Here is a 27,657-nt window from a genome sequence, read left to right as displayed (position 1 = left end):
CATACTTAAATCCAGAAAGCATGTACCCCCTGACACTCCCACAACAGATGCCAGAAATCGCATCTTGACAACCCACATTTGAGGCATTCTGCCCTCTCTCTCCCACCAATTGTAACCAGTGACATAGGGGTATGGTATACCCTGTGTAGAATATAGAAATTAATTTGTTGGAAGCGGACACATGATGTGGCATCTCTTATGCTTGTTAGGATATGACACCAATCTTCCTCTATAAGTATACAAACATTGGATTCCCACTTAGCTTTAAGGGGTAACAAACTATTACTAGCGTGATGTTCGTTAAGTTCTATATACAACGTGGCAATAACTCTGCGTCCTCCCATATTCTCTAAAAGTGATCTAATGGGAAAAGTTAACAGTGTGGGAGGTGTGTTACCAAATTGCGACAGAGTGGCATGCCATATTTGCAAGTAGTGAAAGAATGCATTAAAAGGGATCTGAAAGTCTCTCTGGAGCTGTGCGAAGGACTTAAACAGGTTCACTTCGTAGAGGTGACCCAACAAAGACACCCCAAGGCAGCGCCGAAAGCCGCTGAATTTATTTCGTTTGGGCAGTGCAAAATTGTGCCAGATCGGGGTGTCTGCATCCAACCCACCCCCACCAAGAATTTTATGCGCCATGTTCCAGACCTTAATTACCTGGGCAATGATAGGTGTATCTGATCTAAGAGACCGACCCATCAAAAGTATCTGCAATGGAGTAAACAGAGGCCCCGGCCGCTCACCAACGAAACCAGTCAGGGCACTATTGCTACAAGCACACAGCCATTCAAATAAATGCAATAACTGAGCCGCCATATATAATAGAACTTAAGATTGGTTATGCCAAGTCACCAGCAGATTTAGATTTACACAGAGTACTTAGTTTTATCCTAGCCCTTTTGTCTCCCCAGACGAATGAAGAGAGTATGGAGTTTATGAGCTGGAAAATTCTATTGGGAATATAGATAGGTGAATGTTGCATTAGATATTTAGGTTGCACTATCATTTTAAAGATATTAATCCTTACAGTCACGTTTAGTGGAAGACTCTTCCAAGTATGGGATCTAATCTTAAAATAATCAACATAGATCTGTTGGTTTAGGGCAGGCCTGTCCTACCTGCGGCCCTCCAGGTGTTGTGAAACTACAAGTCCCAGCATGCCCTTCCAGCTATCAACTGGTTGTCTACCGGCAAAGCATGCTGGGGCTTGTTGTTTCACAACATCTGGAGGGCCGCAGGTTGGACAGGCCTGGTTTAGGGGAAATCCATATAGCGAGGTACCTGAAACGGAGCGTCCATTTGAGAGGGTGACCGGAAGAGGGCTGGGTAGGGAGGATACCATGGACTGGGAAAATGTTGGATTTGTCCCAATTATTATTTTTTTTTAAAGTTTTATTTTTACAAGGTCATAATAACAACAAAGAACGAATGACAAAGTGCATACTGATAACAAAAGTAGTCAGGAAGTAACAATATCAACAACCAGCGTAGAACATGTGAAGACACGAAGTCAAACAACCTAACAATTTTAGTAGTAACAGGTGACCTAAGGTTTTTATAGAGAGAGGAAGAAAGAGAATACATAGAAGAGGAAAGGAGAGAGAAATGAGAGAGAAGGGAAGAAGATCCAAGAGGGGTATGAGGTTTTAAAGCTGAGTTACGTAAACGGTGGGCACGCCTGGAAGAAGGATAACCATGGGTCCCAAACCTTGGAGAAGGCTCTAGAGGAATTCCGGATAATACTGGTCATGTATTTCATCCGTTCAGTCTGCCAAATTCTGTTTATTATGGACTGCATGGAAGGAGGGGATTGCGAGCGCCAGTCTGCCGCTATTTGACAGGTAGCTGCCGAAACAATATGCCTGATTAATTTATTCTGGTGTCAGGTTGCCGTGGGAGCCCTCATAGGAAGAAGAAAAAATTTGGGCTCCAGGGGAACATCCACCTGGAGAATTGAGTTAATCAGACCTCTTATCTGGATCCAGAAGCCTGTCAATTTTGGGCACGACCACCATATGTGGAGAAATGTGCCTTCCTGGGAGCACCCTCGCCAGCACCAATCAGATGAATCAGGAAGGATTTTGCAGAGACGCAACGGCACATAGTACCATCAATATAGCACCTTATATACGTTCTCTTTAATTCTTGCGCAGATGGAACTAGAGGCGGCGTTCTCTTAAATTTCAGACCATTCCACTTTCAGTAGCTCTTCACCAAGGTCCCGTTCCCAGGTTAGTTCATGGGGGGGGGGGGGGTCTAAGAGAAGAAGAAGAGGAAGTAAGTTTATGGTAAAGCGTTGATATTAGACCTTTAGTTGAAGATTGGTGTAGACAGAGGGCTTCAAAGGTGGAGAGAGGTCGGGCTAGCAGGCGATCTTTAGCAACACTATGGAAATGGCGAAGTTGCAAAAACTGATAAAAGTACTTTGAGGAAATGTGGATCTGCGATTGAATTTCAGAAAACTGAGGAAAAGTTATGGAGGTAGATAAATGATTGAGGTAAATGACTCCCCACGAGTACTATGGCTGGAATGACCTATAATGCAGTCCGGGAGGAAATTCCGGAGAGTTGAATAGCGGAACAACCGGAGAGGGATGGAGAGACAAGGCAAATTTTTGGGATGTTGAGTCCCAGATGGATAATGTGTGTGAAACTATTGGGTGAGATAACAATCGTTTAGGGCGACGGGGCCTTGGGACCCATAGGAGAGAGGATAAAGAAAGCAAAACCAGACCCTCTGCCTCAATTTTAGACCATACTCTGGCTTCCGTCGGACCGGACCACAGGACACACTGAGCGAGTTGGGCAGAGAGGTAGTATCTTCGAAAATCAGGAATCAGTCGTTGGTGGGGGGAGCAGGGTAGATAAAAAAAAAACAAAACCATACTCACGTGATTGCGGCGCCGGCGTCCCTCCTCTCTGCTGTTCTGTGCACCATTGCTCCAGACTGACTGAATTCCTGGTGTGACATTATCATGTCACGCCCAGCATTCAGTCAGTCTGGAGCAATAGAGCACAGAGCAGCAGAGAAGACAGGAAGGGAGAGAGAAGTAAAGGTAAGTGAAGGGAGGAAAACGGGAGGGGGGGGGGTAAAAAACGGGGGGGGGGACAATAGTAGCATTACACAGAGGGGTTAAAGAAAGGAGGGTCAAGACAAGCAGCATGACACAGAGGGGTTAAAAAAGAGGGACAATAGCACCATGACACAGAGGGGTTAAAAAAAGAGGGACAATAGCAGCATGACACAGAGGGGTTAAAGAAAGGAGGGACAATAGCAGCATAACACAGAGGGGTAAAGAAAGAAGGGACAATAGCAGCATGGCACAGAGGGGTTTAAGAAAGAATGGACAAGACAAGCAGCATGACACAGAGGGGTTAAAGAAAGGAGGGACAAGACAAGCAGCATGACACAGAGGGGTAAAAAAAAGAGACAATAGCAGCATGACACAGAGGGGTTAAAAAAAGAGGGACAAGCAGCATGGCACAGAGGGGTTAAAGAAAGGAGGGACAAGATAAGCAGCATGGCACAGGGGGTTAAATAAAGGAGGGACAAGCAGCATGGCACAGCAATGTTAAAGAAAGGAGGGACAAGCAGCATGGCACAGAGGGATTAAAAAACGAGAGACAAGCAGCATGGCATAGGGGGTTAAAGAAAGGGGCAAAGCCAGCATGGAGGGCGCAGTGTGATCATAAGGGGGCATAGCGTGGTGATGATAAAGGGGCACAGTAATGTGTGTGTGATGGCACGGAGCTTTTGGCAATGTAGTGTGTGTGAGGTAGATGGTGGCTAATTAATGGCTGCTATTTTGTTTGCGGGGTAATGGGAATACTATTTTAATGTTGGGGCTGGAGGAAGGCCTAATTATTAATCATGGATGTTATTGATTTAACGGTGGGGCTGGCTGTAATTTTCTAAATGTAGCCATTTTTTTCCCAAATAGGTCCTCCAACATTCCAGGATCCAGACAAGCCGCAACTAAAGAAACCAGCAGCCATATGTGGTAAAAGTGAGAAGAACAGGTAGGACAGAGCAGCATAGTGTGTGAAATGTGATTCTAGTAGGGACAATGCCAATGTTTGGTGAGCTCAGTGGGCGCAGGCCAAGACTGAACTCTTTCTGTACACACTGCATTCTTCCTATACTACACAAGGGTGCTAGATGTCCTGAAAGTTAGGAGTGCTTGTACAAATGTCACGCTCCGCGGAATTCAGGACCTAGTGATTTTATTGTGCTAGCCACGCCCCAACGGTGAATTGCCACGCCCCCAATTGTGAGACCATACCCTTGCAAAATTGTTTTGCTTGCTCAACTATAAGGGGGGGCCCCATGAATTTGTTGTACCGGGGCCCTGAATTCCTCTTGGCAGCCCTGGCTGGGAGAAGTGGATTCAACCTAGAGGCCAGGATTTTTGCAAATATTTTCAGGTCAACATTTAGTAACAAGATGGGCCTGTAACTAGCGCAGAGAGAGGGGTCTTTTCCCGGTTTAGGAATTACAATTATGTTAGCCCTGGTGGTGGCGGAGTCGAAGGGAGCACCCCCAAGCACCTTGTTGAAAAATTTTGTCAAATGGGGACCAAGGACCTCAGCAAACCTTTTATAGTACTGGGGAGTTAGGCCATCCGGACCAGGAGCTGAGGAGGATTTCATCGTCCTGTGGGCGGAGCATCTTTCACCGTATTGGTAATAGCAACGATGTTAGAAGGGTCAATAATGCAATGAGGAATCGATGGATTCAGGCGGTCTGTATCATCAAACGAACGAGATAGAGCGTCTGCCCGCCCATTTTTAGCACCTGGACAGAAGGTAAGAATCATATTGAAGCGGGCAAAGAATGATGTCCAGCGGGCCTGTCGAGGATTCAAACAGCGAGCTTCACGAATGAATGTCAAATTTCGGTGATCTGTAAAGATGGTAACCGGAAATAAGGCTCCCTCTAATAAGTGTCGCCATTCCTCCAAAGCTGCTTTAATAGCGAGAAGCTCCTTGTCTCCGATTCCATAATTAATCTCGTTGGGAAGAAATCGTCTGGAGAAGAACCCGCATGGAGAATGGGTACCTGAAGGTGTCTTTTGGAATAACACGGCTCCAATGCCTATTGAAGAGGCGTCTACTTCCACAAAGAAAGGTCGCTGTTGATCCGGTTGAGAGAGAACAGAGGCCGAGGAAAAGGCTTTCTTCAGAGTAGTAAAGGCAGAAAGAGCTTCTGGAGACCATATCTTAGGATTGGCAGATCTCCTAGTTAATGCTGTAATTGGAGCAATAATGGAAGAGAAGTCTTGGATGAACTGTCGATAATAATTGGCGAATCCAATGAATCTTTGGATACTTTTAAGACCCTGCGGTTGAGGCCAATTCAAGATGGACGACACCTTGGTGGGATCCATCTGTAACCCAGAGCCAGACACAATAAACCCAAGGAAGGACACTTGGAGAACTTCAAAAACACATTTTTCCAATTTGCAATAGAGATGATATTTGCGCAGTCTTCGTAAGACCTCCCTCACTTGTTCTTGATGAGAACTCAAGTCTTTAGAAAACACTAGAATGTCGTCTAGGTAAACGACTACGGAGGTATACAACAGGTCTTGAAAGATGTCATTAACGAAACTTTGGAAGATGGCAGGGGCATTGCAAAGACCGAAGGGCATTACCAGGTATTCGAAATGACCATCCCTCGTATTGAAGGCGGTCTTCCACTCGTCACCCTTCTTTATACGAATGAGGTTGTAGGCCCCTCGTAGGTCTAATTTAGTAAACACTTGAGCCCCGCTGATCCTGTCAAATAGATCGGAGATAAGAGGTAGCGGGTACCGATTCTTGATGGTAATACGATTCAGTGGTCTATAGTCAATGCATGGGCACAGAGACCCATCTTTTTTCTTGACAAAGAAGAATCCAGCCCCAGCAGGAGAGGTAGACTTGCGAATAAAACCACGTTCCAGATTCTCCTTGATATATTGCCAAGGTCTCTGGGCGAGAAAGGGGATAAGTTCGCCACTTGGGTATAGGTTGATCAGGAAGTAAGGTGATGGAGCAATCCCAGGGCCGATGGGGAGGTAATAACTCGGCCTCAGTTTTACTGAATACATCTTGAAAGTCGGCGTATGCAGCTGGAAGGCTTGGTTCCGTAACCGTGGACTGAGCAACAACTTGGGAACCGGGAGGCAGAACACTAGGTAGACATCTATGATGACATCCTGTACCCCAACGGGTTACCTGAGCTCGATCCCAATCCATCTGCGGAGAGTGTCTTCGTAGCCATGGAAGCCCCAAGATAATGGGATTGATGGATTTTGGCAACACCAATAACTGAATCATCTCGCTATGGAGGGCTCCTACCATTAACCGAATAGGTGAGGTGATGAAGGAGATGGAGCCACTGCTGACACGGTTCCCATCCACTGCCGTTAATGATAATGATTGAGGCAAGGGGAGAGTTGGAATTTGAAGCCCAGCAACGAGAGTGGCCGAAATGAAGTTCCCGGAGGAGCCGGAATCCACAAAGGCCGTGGTGGAGAAGGGACCTCTAGGGGTGCTCAGGGTGACTGCCATAAGAAGCTCAGGGGTGTTTTTTGAGTAGCGAGCAACTGTGGATACTCCTAAATCGGCCTCCCTGCTACCGTTTAGGAGGACGGGTTTCCCGGTCTCTTAGGACAGACCTTGAGAACATGTCCGGAATCGCCACAGTAAAGGCAGAGACGCTGCCTGAAGCGCCTCTCTCTTTCTTCTGGGGATAAACGGGAATGTCCTACTTGCATGGGTTCATCCATAGGCAAAACTGGGTTTTGAAATTGAGGAGCCAGACGAGAAACCACCCGCTTAGAGACAGGACGTTCCTGGGTGCGTTCTTGATAACGTAGGTCAACTTTAATACATAGCGCAATTAGGGTATCAAGATCAGAGGGAAGATCCCGAGAAATTAGTTTGTCCTTAATATGGTCAATTAGACCTTGCCAAAAAGTTGCGAACAGCGCCTCGTTGTTCCATTTCAGCTCTGACGCTAAGGTCCGGAACTGGATGGCATATTGCCCGACAGATAAGTTGCCTTGACGCAGGTTCAGCAAGCTGGTGGCAGCAGAGGCTACTCTCCCAGGGTCATCGAAGACTCTCCTGAAAGCTTCAATAAAGGAGCCGGTGTTATTAAGAAGAGGGTCTCCATTCTCCCACAAAGGTGAAGCCCAGGCTAGTGCTTGACCACTCAGGAGGGAGATCATGAACGCTCTGAAGGAAATGCTCCTGCATTGCACTCAAACTGGATGGAGCACTGGTTCAAGAAACCCCTGCATTTCTTGGGATCTCCATCGTATCTTTAAGGCGTGGGGATACACATGCCAGAAGTTGCAGTGGATACAGTAACCACACTAGAGGACGCCACTGAGGAGGTGGTAATGGCTGGAGTAGCAGGCAGAGAGCCTTGTAAAGCATCGAAGCGTGTAGCGATACCTTGGACACATTGTAGGAGATGTGCTTAGGCTGCTTCTTGCTGTTCTACTCGCTGAGCCAAATGGATGAGAAGGTCCCGGGCTGAGGGTTCACCAGTTCCTTCGGTAGACATCGCCAGAGTTTACTGTCACGACTAGTCTAGCGTACCTGCTATCGTTGGCACTACTCGGAGGAAGGTGCGGAGTCTAACGTGCCCCTGGTGTTCACCAGGAACCCCCGCAAGGAGGTATGGGCTTAGCTGCAGGAAACACGCAGGTCGCGGTCCTTCCACGAGCCAGATAACGAAGTACGAGAGGAATGTCAGACAGGCCGGGTCGGCAACGGTGCGGGCAATGCAGGTACACAAGGAGAATCCGAAGGGGTAGTGAGTCAAGCCGGGTCGATAACGTTCTGACAGCGAGGTACAAAAGGGAGATCCAAAAGGGTAGTTAAGGCAATCCGGGTCACAATGGTCACAGGCAAACGGCAATAAACTGGAGGAAGGAAAAGGTCAGGAAACAGATAATCACAGGAACACTGGAACGCTGGAGGACAAGAAAGGACCTGAAACTCTGGCACAGGAAGTGGGGTCAGAGAGGCTTAAATAGTGCTGCTAGCCAATGCCCTCAGCACTAGTAGTGCTGTCATACTCCAGCGCCGTAGCACTAGTCATCCTTTAGCGCCGTAGCGCTATCTTCATGCAGCGTCCCGTTGCCTAGCAACGGGAACGCTTTCAAGTCTTTAGCTGGCCGGCCGGGCGGAAGAGGAAGTGACGCGTCTGGTTGCTAGGCAACCAGACGTGCTATGCAGACGGGCGGGCGGCCGCCGAGCGGCGCCTGACAGCCGGCATATTCACTTTTTAAAATGGGTGCCCATTTCCTGGACAGTGCCCCCTGTAACACCCCCCACCCCCCACTTGCGGGTGCACGCGCGATTACGTGCGCCACCTGCTGGATGAAAAAAAAAATACTTTTAAAAAAAAAAAGAAAACAACCCCCTGCTTGCAGCGGCCTATTAAGCCATCAGCCCTTCTGGCATTTGCCGGAAGTGCCAGATGGCTAGTCTGGCCCTGATACTAGGTATTTGCTCTGTGCCATGGGTCAAGTGTTACATAAATGCTCCTATTTATACAACATCTTGTAGTGTTTCACAGAGCCCAGAAGAGAAACTTTGGTTTTATCTATGTCTGTATTATTCTAATGTGAGTTTTAAGAGAGATGTTACAATTTAAATAGCAGGTAATGCAATAAATGTTTTCCTATCATTTTTACTTCTATATAACAAGATATTTGAAAAAGAAAAATTGGTTTAAGAAATGTTGCAGATTTCAAGAGAATATCTGTTTTAGTCATGCCATTATTAATCATTAATGAAAAAGAGGATATAATGGATATCATGTGAGTGCACTCACAAAGATTTTTGTTTCAAATTCTACATGCTGATGAGTAGTGTTTTTGGGTGGTTATAATATTACACTGTTTGGTGTGTTTTCTATACAGCGCTATTAATAGACATAATATAAGGACTTTTATATTTTACTTGGATTTGAATTAATGATTGTTTGTTGCCACTTCTTTGCATTATATATTTGGAGTATTTAGTGGGGTTATGCACCAGTATATATTTTTCTACAATCTCTTCCTTTAAAACATAGTAGCATACCTTGTATATCAAGATATGTGCAAGTGAAATGAGGTGCTCTGTTCTCATGCTCAGTATGTTTATGTACAGGGCAGCTATAGATCATGTTAAATATAGCTTGGAGAGTTTCCTTATTGCTCCTACACCGCTTGTCTGTCTGTCTGTCTGTCTGTCATTTCAGCTGCAGCTAGTAGCCTCAGAGTAGAGGCATTGCAGGGTCTTCTAATGGCGGCTCGTACATTCAAAATATTCCAGTAGTCGTATTGTCTCATGGGGATTCCCAGTAGGCAAAGCACCATAATAAAAACATAGAATTTGACAGCAGATAAGAACCTCTTGGTCCATCTAGTCTGCTCATTTTTTATAAACTTATGGTACCATAAATCCTATTTGATCCCTTATTCTTTATAAGGATATTCTTATCCCAAGCATGTTTAAACTGCTCTACTGTATTAGCCTCTACCATATCTTATGAGAGACTATTGCACTTATCCACTACCCTTTCTGTGAAGTAGTTTTTCCACAAATTTTCTCTGAACCAACTTCCCTACCGTTTCAGTGCATGTCCTCGTGTTCTAGTACTTCTCTTCCTTAGAAGAATGTTTCCCTCGTGTACCTTGTTCAAACCCTTGATAAATTTGAAAGTTTCTATCATGCCCCCCCCCTTTCCCTTCTCTGCTTCAAACTATACATATTAAGATCTTTTAGTCTTTCCGGGTAAGTTTTGTGCTGTAGGCCATGCACAATTTTAGTTGCCCTTCTTTGTACAGTCTCTAATGTATTTATATCCTTCTGAATATATGGCTTCCAGAATTTAACACAGTATTCTAGATGAGGCCGTACCAATGACCTGTACAGTGGCATTTTTACTTCTTTTTATCTTCTACTGATTCCTTTCCCATTGCAACCAAGCATCTGACTTGCCTTCCTGATTGCTTTGTTACATTGCTTACCTGCCTTTAAGTCACCTGAAATAGTGACTCCTAGATCCCTTTCCTCTTCAGTAGTTGCCATTATTATTCCATTAATACTATATTTAGCCTTTTGGATTTTTGAGATCCAAATGCATGATTTTGCATTTTTTGGTATTAAGCTGTAGTTGCCACTTTCTTGACCATTCCTCTAGTCTACTGAAATCATCAACAATTTGTTTTACCCCTCCTGGTGTGTCTACACTGTTGCATCTCTTTGTGTCATCTGTAAAAAGGCATACTTTCCCTTGAATACCATTTGCCATGTCTCCAATAAACATATTAAAAAGCATTGGTCCAAGTACAGATCCTTGGGGTACTCCATTGGTAACCTTTCCCTCCTGTGAGTGCACTCCATTTACTATAACTCTGTTTTCTATCCTGCAATCATAATCTTGTCCATTCAACCATCTTAGAATCCAATCCCAAGCTTTCAAGTTTATTTAACAGTCTGTGATGTGGGACAGTGTCAAAAGCCTTATCTAGATAAGCTACATCTATGCCCCTTCCCCTTGGTCTATTACTTTAGTCACCCAGCATGTAAAAACTCTTCTAAGAGCAATAAACTCTACTATTCATTAAAGATCCTACTCTATACCTGCAGGATGCTAATATCTGCTGTATTACTGTGAGCTACAAATAAGGGCTAGCGCTCTCATCCATCTGTACTCTATTGAGCCTAGAGTCCTGAAACTATCCTCGGCTTGCTACCCAGCATTTCTGATCCAAAGTAATCGTACCAGGAAGATCCAACCACAGTCATCAACAAAGAGGTGCTGCAGCAGCTACACACACCACCCAGAAGTAAGCATTTTTACGTGACTCTATAGGGGCTTGGTGGTGATGGCAACTGTTCTCCTACAACTATGGGCCAAGTAGGACCAGTACTATTTGGTGGGTTACTGATGGTGAGAGAAAACACAACACATCTTTTAAACCTGCCCCCCTGGCAAAGTGGCAATGTAAGCACACCCTGTCATAACTACTTTATATCATAAGGTAGACCTGTTTTTTTCTGTTCCCGTAGGATGTGACACACACAGCTGCAAAAAGCATACGTTGCCAGAGGGCATGCAGAGGCTAATAAGTCATCTGATGGTTCATAAGGTTTAAAAAAGAAACAGGTCTGTTGGTGTTAAAGTTGCCAAATTGCCATCACAAACTCATGGTAATGAATTTCATATCTTAGCCACCCTAACAGTGAAGAACCCTTTCCTAGTCTGATGGTGAAACCTTCTTTTCTCCTTCATCCTATCTAGAGGACACTGCTACCATGGGGTTGTAGCTGGGGAGTGTGGAGTTGGCACTTAACTAGTTAAACTGTGGCTGCTGACAGACTCCTCCCCTCTGCAACCCCCTGTAGCTAGTCAGTGTAGTCTAAGTACCCAAGGAGTTGGGCTGACTTTTATTTGCTGCTGTTTAGTTTATTTTATAGGCCTTTTTTTTTTTTACTAGGCTAGTGTAGAAAGAAGATAGGAAGGCTGGGACAGCAAGGCTGCATTACTTACAGGAGCTGCAGCGCTGTCAGGTCGTGAGAGCGGATGCTCTCATAAAAACTGCCTATCTAATTTGGCTGATGCTGGCATGCGAGAGCTGGGAGAAGACGCGGCCACAGCATTTCATGGGGATTGGCGCTGCTCTATGGAGCATAGAGAGACGGAATCCAGAAGAGATGGCTGCCGCCATCTTGGATGTTGCCAAGTCCTTTTCTCAGAGAGGGGGGGTGGAGCTACATTGGGTAATGCATTTAAAGCATTGAGAGAGGCAGACTTAATAGGAGAAGCGCCACAGTCAAACAGCAGATAGAAGGCCCGCTGGACGCTGCAGACAGGGAGGAGTTATTGGCAAGTTGGTTTCTTCCACAGGGCCAAAGCATCGGCTGGAGAAGGAAACTTTTGCAATCAAATTAAGACAGACTTGGCTGCTGCTGGACTCCCTCCTGCCTACTATACAATAGCCTGGATAGGCCAAGTAGTATTCATTATTTATTTTACACTGCTTGCTATATAAGAGGAGGTATATTGTGTTTTACAAGAGATATAGTGTTGTAGTTACATAATTTAATATATTTTTTTCTACTCACTAAAATGTATACATATATAAATTGTTTCTAAAAAAATAAAGAGATCTGAGATACGACTGGTGACTTTATCAGGGATAAGTAGTATTCCTAGGGGTCACTCTTTACCTGTGTGATTGTATACTATACTTTCTATCCTGTATTGTTCCTATTGAGTAATTATGTCTGATAAGGGAAAATCTACCAAGGCTACATTTTATAATTGTTCATAATGTAAAATAAAATTACATGGGATAACACCACCCAGGGGCTCTCTGCGTGGGCTCTGAAGAGGGGGTCCCAGGCCGCGCAGTCTCAGGTTTCGGCTCCTATAGCCATGGAGGATCCAAGGTAGGCAATGTCTTTACAACAGTCAGTAGATTCTCTGATGCAGCTTTTGAGCCGCCCAAAAGGGACTTTAGTGGTGGAACACCCATCTACCTCTTTAGTAAGGGTAGCCCAGAAGGCAATATTGTCCCAACAAGAGGAGAATGCAGTTGTATTTCCAAGTGGCCTTCCATTCTCAGGAGTAATCTGCCCGGTCCCAGAAAATCAGAGACGCCAGGGATTCTATTCAAACCATTTTCTGGTCTCCAAGCCGGACAGTTCCTTCCGTCCCATTTTGAACTTAGTATTTAAATCTACACCTGAGAATAGACTGGTTTTTGAATATAGTCTCTTCATTCAGTGAAACATGGATTGGAGGTGGGAGAATTCCTGGCGTCCATAGATATTCAGGACGCATATATTCATGTACCTATCTGGTGAGGGCACCAACCATTGCTCCGCTTCACGGTAGGAGCGGCTCATTACCAATTCAGGGCTCTTCTTTTTGGCCTGGCCACAGCGCTCAGAGTATTTGCAAAAATCATGGCAGTAATGGCTGACCGTCTCCGGTCTATGGGGTTGAGCACAGTGCCCTATATCGATGACTTGCTGATCAATGCACCCTTAGATCAACTTCTTCGTCAGCATTTACACCTCTCTATAGAGACCCTGCAGCTTCCCGGGTGGTTGATGAATGTCCAGAAGTCTCAGTTAATACCAGTCCTGAGGATGATTTTCTTAGGTCTCATAATGGACACCAGAAGGCAGAAAATTTTCCTTCCACAGGACAATGTTTGCTCTGTATAAGACCAGGGTCCTAGACAGTCACAAACCTTCCATGCTTCTTTGCATGAGGTTACTGGGCAAGATGGTCTCGACCTTCGAGAAAATACTTTATGGAAGGTTTTGTAACAGTTGTGTAATGTGCAATAATGTAGGTAATAAAATATGGAGTACTTGCCTTACTCTAAATCAGCACTGGCCGGCCGGTGGTGCGGAGTCTAACGAACACCCTGGTGTTCACCAAGAACCGCCGCAAGGCGGGATGGTCTTCGCTGCGGAGGAACGCAGGTCCCGGTCTACTGGTCTGCCTCTAGAGGTAAGGATGCGGGAGATAGCTCACGATCACACTGGATCTGGAAGGCAAATATGAACCACTTTGTGGTCAGGATAGCCGAGGTTTGGTACACTGGATACAGATAATGCGTGATACAACAAGCCTGGGTCTGCTACACGGGAGCAGAGATATATACGTGGTCAGTAGGCCTGGTCGGGTACACGGGCGCAGAGAGATTAACGTGGTCAGCAAGCCTGGGCCTGGTACACTGGAGCAGAGAGATAACGTGGTCAACAAGCCTGGGTCTGGTACACTGGAAATCACAGAGAAATGCTAGTCAGGAACAGGAAGAAGTTGCTCTGACGCTAACCAGGCATCAGAGCAGGGTTTTAGTAGTGCAGCTTTGAATTCCCTGCCCTGCAGGGTCATGTGACAGCGCTGCCGAGACCCGGAAGCAGAGGAGATTGCGGCGCTGGAACGGGGACAGGTAAGTGTGTAACAGGTTTCACTCGAGATGCTTCCAGGGGGATCTCCTAAAGAAGTGGTCAGGTTCATCTCTCCACTTGGAGCACCAGAGAATTCTGTTGTCCCCAGGCTCGTCCATCTCTAAGGTGGTGAAAGACTCAGGATCATCAAAGCATGGGCAGATCCTTTGCCCTGTGCTAATGGATCATCTTAACAACGGATGCCAGTCTAAAGGGCTGGGGTGCAGTGGCGCCACATTTGCACCTTCAGGGTATTTGGTCGGAGCAAGAAAGTTCCCTTCCAATAAATATCCTGGAATTGAAGGCCCTGGAATTGAAGGCTCTCAAAGGGGCTCAGTCCCTAATTCAGGGATTCCCAGTACGATTACAGTCAGAACAGTTCGTCTCATCTCTGTCAGCCGTATTCATTTCAGGCATTCTAAATTGGGAAGCCGACTTCCTAAGTCGTCACATAGCAATGCCAGGGGAATGGTTCCTCCATCCAGAGGTATTTCAGATATTAGTCCAGAAGTGGGGTCTTCTGGATCTGATGGCATCCAGATACAATCGGCAGGTTCCTAGGTTCTGTGCAAGAACAAGGGACCCGCTGGCGGTGGACATAATGACAATGCACTGGAATTTTCGGCTGGGGTATCTCTTCCCTCCCATTACAATGCTTTCCCAAGTACTCCAGTGGGTCAAGCAGAGAGGAATCCCAGTTATACTGGTAGCTCCCAATTGGCCCGCAGTTTATGGTATGCAGACATCCTTTTCATGGCAGTGGGTCAAGGACTTCATCTGCCTCTTCATAACGACCTCCTCCTGCAAGGTCCTTTTCAACATCAGGACCTGGCGGTCAAAAGGGTTTTCCTCCAGCATAGCCCCTGTTAAGGGCTAGAAAGCCAGTGTCAGCCCACATTTACCATAGAATCTGGCGCATTTACATTAAATGGTGGGAAGACCGGACACATAATACAAGTAGATTTAATTTGCCCTGGTTGCTAGTTTTTCTTCAAAACGGTCTTGATGTAGGGCTCCGCCTGTGATCCTTAAAGGTCCAGGTCTCAGCCCTTTCCATCTTCTACCAGAGGCGTCTGGCAGAGCTTCCAAAAATCTGTGCTTTTTTGCAGGGGGTTCTGCACATTCAACTTCCCTTTGTTCCTCCCACGGCACCCTGGGATCTGAATTTGGTACTAACCTCCTTTTGAACCCTTATAGTCAGCGGACCTTCGACTTCTGACATGGAAAGTGGTGTTCCTTCTGGCCATAGCGTCGGCTAGACAAGTGTCAGAGCTTGGGGCTCTCTCCTGCATGGAGCCTTTCCTGGTCTTCCATGATGACAGGGCGGTGCTTCGGACTGTCCCTTCTTTTCAACCGAAAGTAGTTTCCGGATTTTACATCAATCAGGAAATAGTGGTTCCAGTGTTCCAAGATGCTTCCGCAGGTTTAACCTTAGAATATTTAGATGTGGTCAGGGCATTACATATTTATATCCAAAGAACTTCAGATATCCGGCGTACAAACTCTTTTTTTTTTGTCCCGATTGATTCTCAAAGAAAAGGCTGGCCAGCTTCCAAGCAAACCATTGCTTACCTATCCAATAAAACAGGCATATCTTAAGGCTAACCAGACTGTGCCTACCTACGTCACGGCACACTCCACCAGGTCTGTGGGGGCTTCTTGGGCTGCGCGCAATGGGGCCTCGGCTGATGAGCTATGCTGATCGGCCACATGGTCCTCGGTCCACACATTCAACAAATTTTATCAGTTCAGTGGGTTTGCGTCCTCAGATGCTAGCTTCGGCCGTAGCATGCTACGAGCTGGGCTTCCAGGATGGTCTCTCCCTTAAGGGTGGCTGCTTTGGTATGTCCCCATGGTAGCAGTATCCCCCCAGATAGGATGAAGGAGAAAAAGGATTTTTATACTTACGATAAATCCCTTTCTCTGATTCCATCTGGGGGATATTGCTTTCCCTCCCTTCTGTTTTTCTGCTGTTTGCTTCTTGGTTGTTCGACTCCCTTTCCTTGACTGCTTTAGGATTGCACTGATTAGCTACAGGGGGCTGCAGGGGGGAGGAGTCTGTCAGCAGCCACAGTTTAACTAGTTAAGTGCCAACTCCACACTCCCCAGCTACAATCCCATGGTAGCAGTGTCCCCCAGATGGAATCAGAGAAAGGGAGTATAAAAATCCTTATTTTTCCATTCACAACTGAGGTTTCCTTGTCCTCTGTATGGTACTTGTATATATTTTGTGAAAGCATTTTTTACCATTACACTACCAAGATCCACTTGGAAACTTGCCTCCACATGAAAACTAGGTCAGGCTCAGATGTCTTTTATGGTTATGATTTTTGTTTCCCTTTTAATGAGATATATATATATCTCACATCTGCTTTTTGCCAAACTTGTGGCACTGACCTGGTTTTGCGATAAACTATAAATATAACAGATAATGGTCTACAATTACTGAATGTATTTCCTTTAGCACCCATAGGTGGATGCCCATCACGCTTTATTTGTCTTGATCTTTTTTAGATGTTAGAGTATCTCCTTTGTTAGACAAGTAACGTTTAATGGTGTGCCTAGTTGGGCAGCCTCATTTCCTTCAACGGCCACATGCGCGGCCCTGCAAATTTCAAAGTGATGCACATTACCCTTAATTTCAAGAATGAAAAACAGCTTGTAAACAACCTTGACATGTCTACATCACTCATCCCAAAATTCCACTTTCTCCAAAATTCCCCCACATGCACTCAGACCTCTACAAGTCTTCAGACCCATATTTACTTCAAAGCTCCCCCATGTGCCCCATAGACCTCCCCCACATCACAAGTCCCCAACATGCCCATCACATCCCCCACTCCCCCGCAATATTACTTACTTTTACAGCAGGAGCCTGCAGAGAAGTGCTCTCCCTCCTCCTCCTCCACTGGTATGCTGCATAGCCTCCCATTGTGATGTAGAGGAGGTCACTGAATTCAGCAGCTCCTTTTCAGTCTAATTTTCTGCGTTATAACAAAGCTGAGAATAAGTCAGATTGTGAGAATCCGACTAGGGGACCGCAGGTGAAGGCTCGACAGGCTGCTTGTGGCGCATGCTGTTGCACATTATTGACATAGCCTATTGCCACACAATTTGTTTAATGGTAATTTTTCTACTTTTGTAGATGCAGACAAAAAACATGTGTTAAAGATCAGTCTTTTCTTTATATTTTCCAAATGGTTTTCTCATTTATAATTTAGTATCGATTATTAATATATATATTTTTTTATTATTATTATTTATGTACTCAAAGCAAACATTTTGTAGTTCAATATGCAACCTTTGCTAATCTGATTTACTTTTTACATCTTTCTATATTTCTTGTATTTTCATAATAAATTTTCAGCCCCTACAATTTAAATTATTTTCTAAACCCTCTTCTCACCGACAATACTTTCTTATTTAACCACACTACTTGTTTTTGATTTCTGTAATTGTTGTTTTCATATGTATATATTTTACTATTTATTTTGAACATTTTGTTTTTACAATTTGGTCTCTGTACTTTTATTTAAGAATGTGCAATCTCAGAACTTTGCATACTTTATATGAGCTGATTAAACTTTGCCCTTTTAAAATTCAGTTTTATAGCTCCGTTTCATAACATTTTCTTGAACTCAAGTCACATGTTTCCATGTTGTGATTACGATTTCCTTAATGCTCCTTTACCTGTACACTATTTTTAATATCTTTCCCCTTATATGCACCCTTTGTGCTGAAAAGCTATAATTAAATATATAAAACCTTTTTGTGCACTAAACACAGACAATTATTGTGTTCAGTGAATAATGATTTATCTACATTTAATACATCAAATCAAGGAAAAACATTATGTAGTTATTTAACTGAAATAGAACCACTCAACTAAAAATATTTTTATTGCTCAGGTCTGGTGTGGCATGAATTGCTGCAAAGTGATTTTACAATGGATTAACATGTATTATAGCTTGATTATTGATTGGCATACTTCACTCTACTTTCTAGACCTACAGATGTATCTGCCTACTAAGCTGTTTCAGGCTTCACAACCCTCATTTGATCTGCTGGACTCTGCAGCTCAGCAGCAGCAGACAAGCAAGGTGATAGATATTTACATTTAATAAAATATGTCAGAAGTGCAAGTAAAAAATGTTTCCATACTTTATTCAGATACCTTGTGTTTTGTATGGACAAACACTGATTGTGTGCATTGTGTATTTTACCTAATTGTTTTATATACTTATGTGTTGTGTCCATGTGTGTGAGTGTTGTTTCCATTTTAAGATTCCAGCCATCCATGCAGAGATGAATCTCCCTCAGGATTCAGCAGGGCAGACTGATTTTGCTGCACTGGTGGATATTTTAAGGGACGCTCCCAATGTCCAGGAGCAAGCCAACATCCTGTATCTCTTGTATACGATGAAGTGAGTTCCATATACACTCACACTGTCCATGTGTGTCTAAATACGCTCACTGACTCACTCTTATTTCTTTTGTTTCATGTTCTTTGAATAGGGGATTAGACTGGGACACTCAGATATATGGGCAGCCAGGTGTGACTGTAAAAGATCTTCTGACAGAACTGTATGGTAAAGTGGGTGCCACGCGGCAGTGGGCTTTGATACGCTGCATTTCTGGGATGCTGAAGAAGAAAGTAGAAGCTCTGGATGAGGTAATCTTGCTGACCAATTTTCCATTCTCACACATTTCAGCACAATATAGATCTATTATTTGCTGATCAATAAAAGGTAAATGGCTAAAATATTTCTTTTTACTGACATTCCCCATGTCACCAGCTAGCGAAACCGCTGAGGTTCCTTGCCAGGGAGAACTTGCCTCTGCCAACACTACAATGCTTATTAAGCTGACATTTATAACTGGGAGCTATTCACAACTGAAACATTTATGTGTGAACTTCTGTGCTGGGACGAAAAGTATTGCTAGCGGCGGTTTCTGGCATGGGGTCCCCATGGTTCTGCTAGTTGTTGTGAAGGTGGATGTTGGGTAAAAATAAAATGTTTAAATGCAGTTATACTCTGTCTTCCTTGTGTCCTCAATGTTAGCCTACATCACTTTATAAAGAATATTTTTCTTCAGGCATTTACAAGCTTCCAGAAATGCTATTTTTCCCAATATTTAATGTTTCTGATCTTTTACATTCTTATAACTTCCATTACCCATGACCTTTTTTATAATACTGACTTCTGTCATCTTTCTGGCTTCTTGTCCTTTTCACCCACCTGTCTGCCTAGGCAGCCTGATTTATACAGCACAGGCAGATGGTCCCCAACACCTTTGAGCAGATGATTCGTGGTTGCACCAGGTGACAGAAAAAGAGCACTGAGGGGGAGTCTTGTAAACTCTAACTTGCTGAACCCCTTGCCACCAACACCCCACATCCAACTTTCTTTATTGCACAAGATTATTCTTTTCCAACTTTTCTTCATTTATTTTTTTATTATGTCATAGCTACCTCCATCCATATTATTGTACATTGTCATTTCTTTATTATTATCTGTATGTGCTTCCTTTTCTTAATCAAGACACCCACATTTCAGTCTCTCACATCCCCACTTCTCCATTGTCTTTTCTTCATCTCCTTTCTTAGTACCAAATTACTCTGTCATCTGTTACATCATACAACATTGGGCTTTATAAGAGCACAGTGAACAGAATTTGTGTTGTCTTCTGTAGGCATGCACAGACCTTCTATCCCACCAGAAGCAGCTCACAGTAGGACTGCCTCCTGAGCCAAGGGAAAAGACCATTACTGCGTATGTTTATGTTGCGTCAATTTGCTTATCCATGATGGGCTTTGTTACATTTTCCAGTTATCTTAAAGAACATTTACTCATTTGTTCTTTCCATATTACTGGGTTTAGAGAAAAGGTCAGAAATTGACAACTCTAGCACTGTGGTTCTTTCACCTTTCAAATGATAGAAGATGAAGATAGAGATGGTTGGTGTCAGAATTGGATTTACATCATGGTTGTCGTACACATTTTTTTATTTTGGGTGACAGGCCATATCATTAACCCCCAACTGGAGTTGAAATTCAAGTGGTGGCAGTGTGTGGACAGCTGTATAATAATAAGTGAAGTTGTCAGTAAATATGTTATGCTTGAAATGGGCATGTTCAGTATGGGCCAACACTGCCGTTGTCTTATTTGCACCTGACAGCGACCATCAGTGGTATACAGAGTATATAGCTGTACTGGACCTTGTCTCTTCATGCAGGCCCTGTAAACTGCATCTCAGCCTGTGAGAAATAACCGGTAGCAATATATTGAAAGGTGGGAGGAAAACAGATAGGATAATGTTGCATGTTGTTTATATGAAAGACACCAAATAAATGTGCATTTGTTTAAGCCAAATTAACCCCATGTACATAAACTTCTATTTGATCTATATGTTGTTCATCATAGGCCACTCCCGTATGACAAACTAATTAGTTTGATTGATGATGCCAGTGAACAGGTTATGAGCATTTCTATCCTTACACAGGTATGCAAACTGTTATTTCTAAAGAGAAATCTTTACATGCAATGGACTTCTTGATAAATGTGCTTATAAAAATGGACACAATGGATTGTAAACACATTTATACATTTCTATATTTTTGCTTTAAAATATACACACATTTCTTTATTTTTGCTTTAAAATACTTACAGTATTCAACATTTGTATGTGAAATTTTGGATATAATACATTTTCTTGCCCACAGGAAATAATGGTGTATCTGGCGATGTACATGAGGACCCAGCCTTCTCTGTTTGCTGAGATGTTCCGCTTGCGAATTGGACTGATCATCCAGGTCATGGCGACTGAACTCTCCCATTCACTGTGCTGTTCAGGTAAGTGCCTGCGCTTATCATACCATAGTTGCTTCCATTGTAAATTAATTTTCAGGTACACTTCTCTTTGATTAATAATAAAATATAGAGACATTTCTAAGGGCACACATTTCCAGGGTAAAATCTTTTAAATCTAGATCTGACTTTCAGGTTTAGGGGTAGTTTATAACTATGGCATATTTCTATCCAATCTACTGTGCCTTCCACCAGCAGTACATTTTCCAACAGAGATAGGAGAGAGAGGGCATTCCTAGTATTGTGGATGAGACTTGACTGCCTAAGATGAAATTAAGTGTACTTACACAGAAATGTTTCGATAAACAAGAACTGGCTTCACTAATGTAGATACTAGGACAGATTCAGCTCTTAAAGTCTCAAAACAGAAAAGTTTATATTAGGCAAACAGAGAAAATAAAAGTCAGAGTATGGAAATAGTGCTCAGATTATCTACACAACACTCTGAAGTGTTAGATAATTAAATTCAGCTTTTAATTATGGCTGGCAATGACATATGTCAAGCGCCAGCATTCACATCATGGAATATTGAAATTCGCATCTCCTATCAGGTGGTGTGAATTGTAGTAAAGCTGTAGTACATCTATGTAGAAACAATCAATAGATAAATAAACATTGATTTGTTAATACATCAATAATTAAAGTAGAGTTAAGCTTGATGTTTGGTTTTACATGTACATTTTTAACTAGAGATGGGCGGGCTCGGTTCCCAGAGAACCGAACCCACCCGAACTTTGGCTATCTGAGTACCAAGCCGAGTAGGCTCGGTACTCTCCCGCCTGCTCGGAATCCAAATCGAGGCCGAATGTCATCGTGGCGTCGTCGGATCTCGGGGCTCGGTTCTCGCGATACTTGAAGATTATAAATACACGCCTCCACAGCAATCCATCGCCATTTCACAGAGGGAGAGAGCAGGGTGTAGTCACAGGCTGATTAGAGCAGGGACAGAGAATACAATATTCTGATTCCAATTGTGTTAGCAAAAATCGCTAGAGAAGAGAGGAGGTTAGAGGAGTTTTTTTTTTTTGTTTGTTTTTTTTTCAATATTTGGCACTCAAAGTGCTTTTTGGGTGTCCCCCATTATTTTGCATAAATATTTCTGGCTGTCAAAATTACTATCTGTCAGCAGATTTACCAAATAATTTTTAGCACTCCCCATTGGTTTTTGGGGTGTCCCCCATAATTGTGCATAAATATTTCTGGCTGTCAAAAGTCATATTTGTCAGCAGCAGGGCCAGACTGGCCATCTGGCAATTCTGGCATTTGCCAGAAGGGCCGAATGCCAGATGGGCCGGTCCGCCCTTTCGCCCTGCACAGAAGCGCCGGCATGATATTTCTCATTCATCGCGCATGCGATTCTGTTTTTGAAGAGCAGCAGCACAAGTTCCATCGAAGGATGATTGCAGCGCCTTACAGTTATCTCTGTTTTTCTTCAGAGGAATCAATAATAGTGCAGGAGTCATCCAGCCTTAATAAGTGTGATGCCGGGCTAACTACGAGAGCTACAGAGGATATTGATGAGGATGGTGTGGTGGGTGTATTTTGTAGCCATCGTGATGTCGGTGACCGGAGGGTCCTAGCTAATGATGGAGTGCTTGCAATTTTTTTGGAAGAACTTTCAGCTTTTCCCAACACTTTGCCATGAACTCTCGTTAAATGGCGTAACATAGACGAGGTTCCAAGATGGTTAAGGTCCCTCCCTCGACTGACTGTGGCTTAACATACACTATAAATGGCAATACAATTGTTGTCTGGATTTGGGTAGAAATAATTCCACACATAAGAAGTGGATTTTTTTGTTTTATGCCCAGGCATGACAATGGCCTTTTTCTTGTCACGTGCCAGAACTGCTGCCACTGGTGCAGGACTTACACAAACAACCTCATCCTCATCAACATCATCATTAGCGCTCTCGTCGCCTACACAAATCTCCCCCTTATCCTCTTCTAATTCCAAAGTGGCTGTTAAGGCACACATCAGCAGAACTGCTGAAAGGTCCTTCTTTATGGGTACACTAACAGAATGCTCACGATTAGACATCCCACTGTTGGATGGACTCTCCACAGGGATTGGTGTCATTTGTGAATCAGAGCAAACATTATCCTCTAATGCCTTACTGTTATCTTGCAGCTCGGCTTTGACGCGTAACAGTAGTTGTGCACCAATTGTAGGCTCGGTAACTTTTTTGGATCTGCCACTAATAGAGAAAGGTGAAGGCCTCATTCTCTCTTTGCCACTGCATGTGTATAATGGCATGTTGGCAATTTTTTTTTTTTTTTTTTTAATCGGCAGTTAACTTTTCCTCAGTTACACTACTTTTTCGCTTTAACACAGTAATTTTTTTTTTGGTGTGTGTTTTTTGGACCGATTTCGAAACACTGTGTAGTTTGACATCGTTTTGCCCAGGTGATGTACTGGGAACACTACCATCAGGACTGGTGACAGAACCTGGTCGCTCATTCTGCTCATATGTGGACTGCTTTGAATCCATTCTGAGCCCAAAGCACTTGTAGTGCTAAAAATTATTTGGTAGATACTGCTGACCAGGGCCGGACTGGGACTAAAAATCAGCCCTGGCATTTAAAGTACACAGGCCCACCTCAGTTCCCGCAGGAAAGAAAAATGTGCCGAACAGAGCGTGACCACATTGTGTTGTGGGTGTGGCCAACATGGGGCATTGATGGAAATAGTTTTAAAGTGAGCGCTCGATTGCTCCTATGAATTGGCAATGGTTGATAAAATATGAAATTAATAAACTTAAATAAATTGGATCCTAGATATATGTTAATTGGGACCAATCGTGGAACTAATTGTCATAGGTAATAATAATGGGTCATATAAATACAATATTGGCAGATGTGTGTGCGCGCGCAGTATTTTAATATAATATGTGAAGGAAGGGAGGATCTTAATATAGTGTGGGAGGTAGGCTATTTAGTGGTGGAGTGTAGGTGGAGGCTAATTATTTAAGGTGAGGTGAAGGAACCTTTAATTTAATGCTGAGGTGGTTCACTTAAATCACTATACACTTCAATATTTCGCGATTTTAAAATTTATGCTTTTTAATATAAATTAATAAAATTAATATTTTATTATTCTTTTCATTCTCTGATGTTTAAATGGAGTAGTCTTACAACAATTAGGAAACTGAGAGCTCTAAGTATCACAAGATTTGGTAATCTCGTGAGACAAAGAGCTTCCCTGCTCACTCTACAGGAAGTTCCCACCCTTATGGATGTCAGCAGCACCAGAAGCATAGATAACTACAATGTGCTTGGGGTGTCATAATGTGCATGGGGGGATGGCGTGATGTGGCTGGGAGAGCGTGATAAATGTAATGTAGTATTATAATGTATGTATCAATGCCACATGTTAATTAGATATGGAGATTGTGCTCTAGTCCTTGAGGTGGCAAGAGCTGCTCAACTTAAAGGGGAATCCCTTCCCTGTTCAATGGAAATAGTTTTAAAGTGAGCGCTCGATTGCTACTATGAATTGGCAATGGTTGATAAAATATGAAATGAATAAACTAAAATAAATTGGATCCTTGTTGTATGTTAATTGGGACCAATCGTGGAAGTAATTGTCATAGGTAATAATAATGGGTCATATAAATACAATATTGGCAGATTAAGTACATACATTTAATAAAATTGGCAATCATTATGTCCGCCACGGCATTGATGGCATCTAAAACAAAGGAATAAAATACAATTGATATATGGATAAACAAAATCACTTGATGGTAAATATCGCACAGCAAGTTGTGCAATGGTAAAGAAAACAGTCAAAACGTCCAGTGCATTAAGCAGGACCATGCGTCAGAGTCTAAACGGGTAAATCAGAGTCCTCAGACTTGGTCTCCTATAATGCCCAGATCAGTGTCCTAACCGTATAAGTCTTACTTGGAAGTTGTTGATCGTGGTTAAAATGTCCTAGCTTGAATAGAGATGTTATTGTCCATGTAGAAACGAAGACAAGAGGCAATAATCCCAGCGTTCTGTAGGGGTGTGCGGCGTGCGTTCCACAGCGGGATGCACAGAGTCACTTCCGGTATGACATCACTAGGTAGGTGTTCCAACGCGTTTCATTTGCTCAGGCGAATTTCCTCAGGGGATTTACCCGTTTAGACTCTGACGCATGGTCATACTTAATGCACTGGACGTTTTGACTGTTTTCTTTACCATTGCACAACTTGCTGTGCGATATTTACCATCAAGTGATTTGGTTTATCCATATATCAATTGTATTTTATTCCTTTGTTTTAGATGCTATTAATGCCGTGGCCGACATAATGATTGCCAATTTTATTAAATGTATGTACTTAATCTGCCAATATTGTATTTATATGACCCATTATTATTACCTATGACAATTACTTCCACGATTGGTCCCAATTAACATACATCTAGGATCCAATTTATTTTAGTTTATTCATTTCATATTTTATCAACCATTGCCAATTCATAGTAGCAATCGAGCGCTCACTTTAAAACTATTTCCATTGAACAGGTAAGGGATTCCCCTTTAAGTTGAGCAGCTCTTGCCACCTCAAGGACTAGAGCACAATCTCCATATCTAAATAACATGTGGCATTGATACATACATTATAATACTACATTACATTTATCACGCTCTCCCAGCCACATCACGCCATCCCCCCATGCACATTATGACACCCCAAGCACATTGTACTTATCTATGCTTCTGGTGCTGCTGACATCCATAAGGGTGGGAACTTCCTGTAGAGTGAGCAGGGAAGCTCTTTGTCTCACGAGATTACCAAATCTTGTGATACTTAGAGCTCTCAGTTTCCTAATTGTTGTAAGACTACTCCATTTAAACATCAGAGAATGAAAAGAATAATAAAATATAAATTTTATTAATTTATATTAAAAAGCATAAATTTTAAAATCGCGAAATATTGAAGTGTATAGTGATTTAAGTGAACCACCTCAGCATTAAATTAAAGGTTCCTTCACCTCACCTTAAATAATTAGCCTCCACCTACACTCCACCACTAAATAGCCTACCTCCCACACTATATTAAGAGCCTCCCTTCCTTCACATATTATATTAAAATACTGCGCGCGCACACACATCTGCCAATATTGTATTTATATGACCCATTATTATTACCTATGACAATTAGTTCCACGATTGGTCCCAATTAACATATATCTAGGATCCAATTTATTTAAGTTTATTAATTTCATATTTTATCAACCATTGCCAATTCATAGGAGCAATCGAGCGCTCACTTTAAAACTATTTCCATCAATGCCCCATGTTGGCCACACCCACAACACAATGTGGTCACGCTCTGTTCGGCACATTTTTCTTTCCTGCGGGAACTGAGGTGGGCCTGTGTACTTTAAATGCCAGGGCTGATTTTTAGTCCCAGTCCGGCCCTGGTCAGCAGTATCTACCAAATAATTTTTAGCACTACAAGTGCTTTGGGCTCAGTGGATTCAAAGCAGTCCACATATGAGCAGAATGAGCGACCAGGTTCTGTCACCAGTCCTGATGGTAGTGTTCCCAGTACGTCACCTGGGCAAAACGATGTCAAACTACACAGTGTTTCGAAATCGGTCCAAAAAACACACACCAAAAAAAAAATTACTGTGTTGAAGCGAAAAAGTAGTGTAACTGAGGAAAAGTTAACTGCCGATTAAAAAAAAAAAAAAAAAAATTGCCAACATGCCATTATACACATGCAGTGGCAAAGAGAGAATGAGGCCTTCACCTTTCTCTATTAGTGGCAGATCCAAAAAAGTTACCGAGCCTACAATTGGTGCACAACTACTGTTACGCGTCAAAGCCGAGCTGCAAGATAACAGTAAGGCATTAGAGGATAATGTTTGCTCTGATTCACAAATGACACCAATCCCTGTGGAGAGTCCATCCAACAGTGGGATGTCTAATCGTGAGCATTCTGTTAGTGTACCCATAAAGAAGGACCTTTCAGCAGTTCTGCTGATGTGTGCCTTAACAGCCACTTTGGAATTAGAAGAGGATAAGGGGGAGATTTGTGTAGGCGACGAGAGCGCTAATGATGATGTTGATGAGGATGAGGTTGTTTGTGTAAGTCCTGCACCAGTGGCAGCAGTTCTGGCACGTGACAAGAAAAAGGCCATTGTCATGCCTGGGCATAAAACAAAAAAATCCACTTCTTATGTGTGGAATTATTTCTACCCAAATCCAGACAACAATTGTATTGCCATTTATAGTGTATGTTAAGCCACAGTCAGTCGAGGGAGGGACCTTAACCATCTTGGAACCTCGTCTATGTTACGCCATTTAACGAGAGTTCATGGCAAAGTGTTGGGAAAAGCTGAAAGTTCTTCCAAAAAAATTGCAAGCACTCCATCATTAGCTAGGACCCTCCGGTCACCGACATCACGATGGCTGCAAAATACACCCACCACACCATCCTCATCAATATCCTCTGTAGCTCTCGTAGTTAGCCCGGCATCACACTTATTAAGGCTGGATGACTCCTGCACTATTATTGATTCCTCTGAAGAAAAACAGAGATAACTGTAAGGCGCTGCAATCATCCTTCGATGGAACTTGTGCTGCTGCTCTTCAAAAACAGAATCGGGATCTGCCAGAAATTAGATAAAAGCTTGCCACACAAAGAGGAGCGCAAAGCATCAAGTATTAAAAAAATTAACTATTTATTAAATAATCAAAAGGTAAAACAGGATAAGCATATAACCATTAGGCTATTATCATATGTTTCAAACAGCTGTATTATAGACAGACCTAGACAGTACAAATTCAAATCAGGATATCGGCCACAAATTGATATCATATGG

General features: G+C 43.1%; 1 protein-coding gene across 2 annotated transcripts in view; it reads left to right on the top strand.

Moving 5' to 3' along the window:
- Window positions 1–27,657, top strand: part of PHKA1 (phosphorylase kinase regulatory subunit alpha 1) — a 237,486-nt gene that overhangs the window by 136,690 nt on the left and 73,139 nt on the right. For both annotated transcript variants that reach the window (XM_075184634.1, XM_075184633.1), the window contains exons 21-26: window positions 17,973–18,067; window positions 18,252–18,391; window positions 18,483–18,639; window positions 19,662–19,741; window positions 20,393–20,471; window positions 20,692–20,821. In XM_075184634.1, the coding sequence (XP_075040735.1) occupies window positions 17,973–18,067; window positions 18,252–18,391; window positions 18,483–18,639; window positions 19,662–19,741; window positions 20,393–20,471; window positions 20,692–20,821 (681 nt within the window). The remainder of the gene's footprint in view (window positions 1–17,972; window positions 18,068–18,251; window positions 18,392–18,482; window positions 18,640–19,661; window positions 19,742–20,392; window positions 20,472–20,691; window positions 20,822–27,657) is intronic.

The sequence above is a fragment of the Mixophyes fleayi genome, chromosome 9 (assembly GCF_038048845.1).
Source record: "Mixophyes fleayi isolate aMixFle1 chromosome 9, aMixFle1.hap1, whole genome shotgun sequence".
Lineage (NCBI taxonomy): Eukaryota > Metazoa > Chordata > Amphibia > Anura > Limnodynastidae > Mixophyes > Mixophyes fleayi.
The sequence above is the reverse complement of the archived record's forward strand: the minus strand, read 5'-3'. Positions and strand labels throughout refer to the sequence as shown.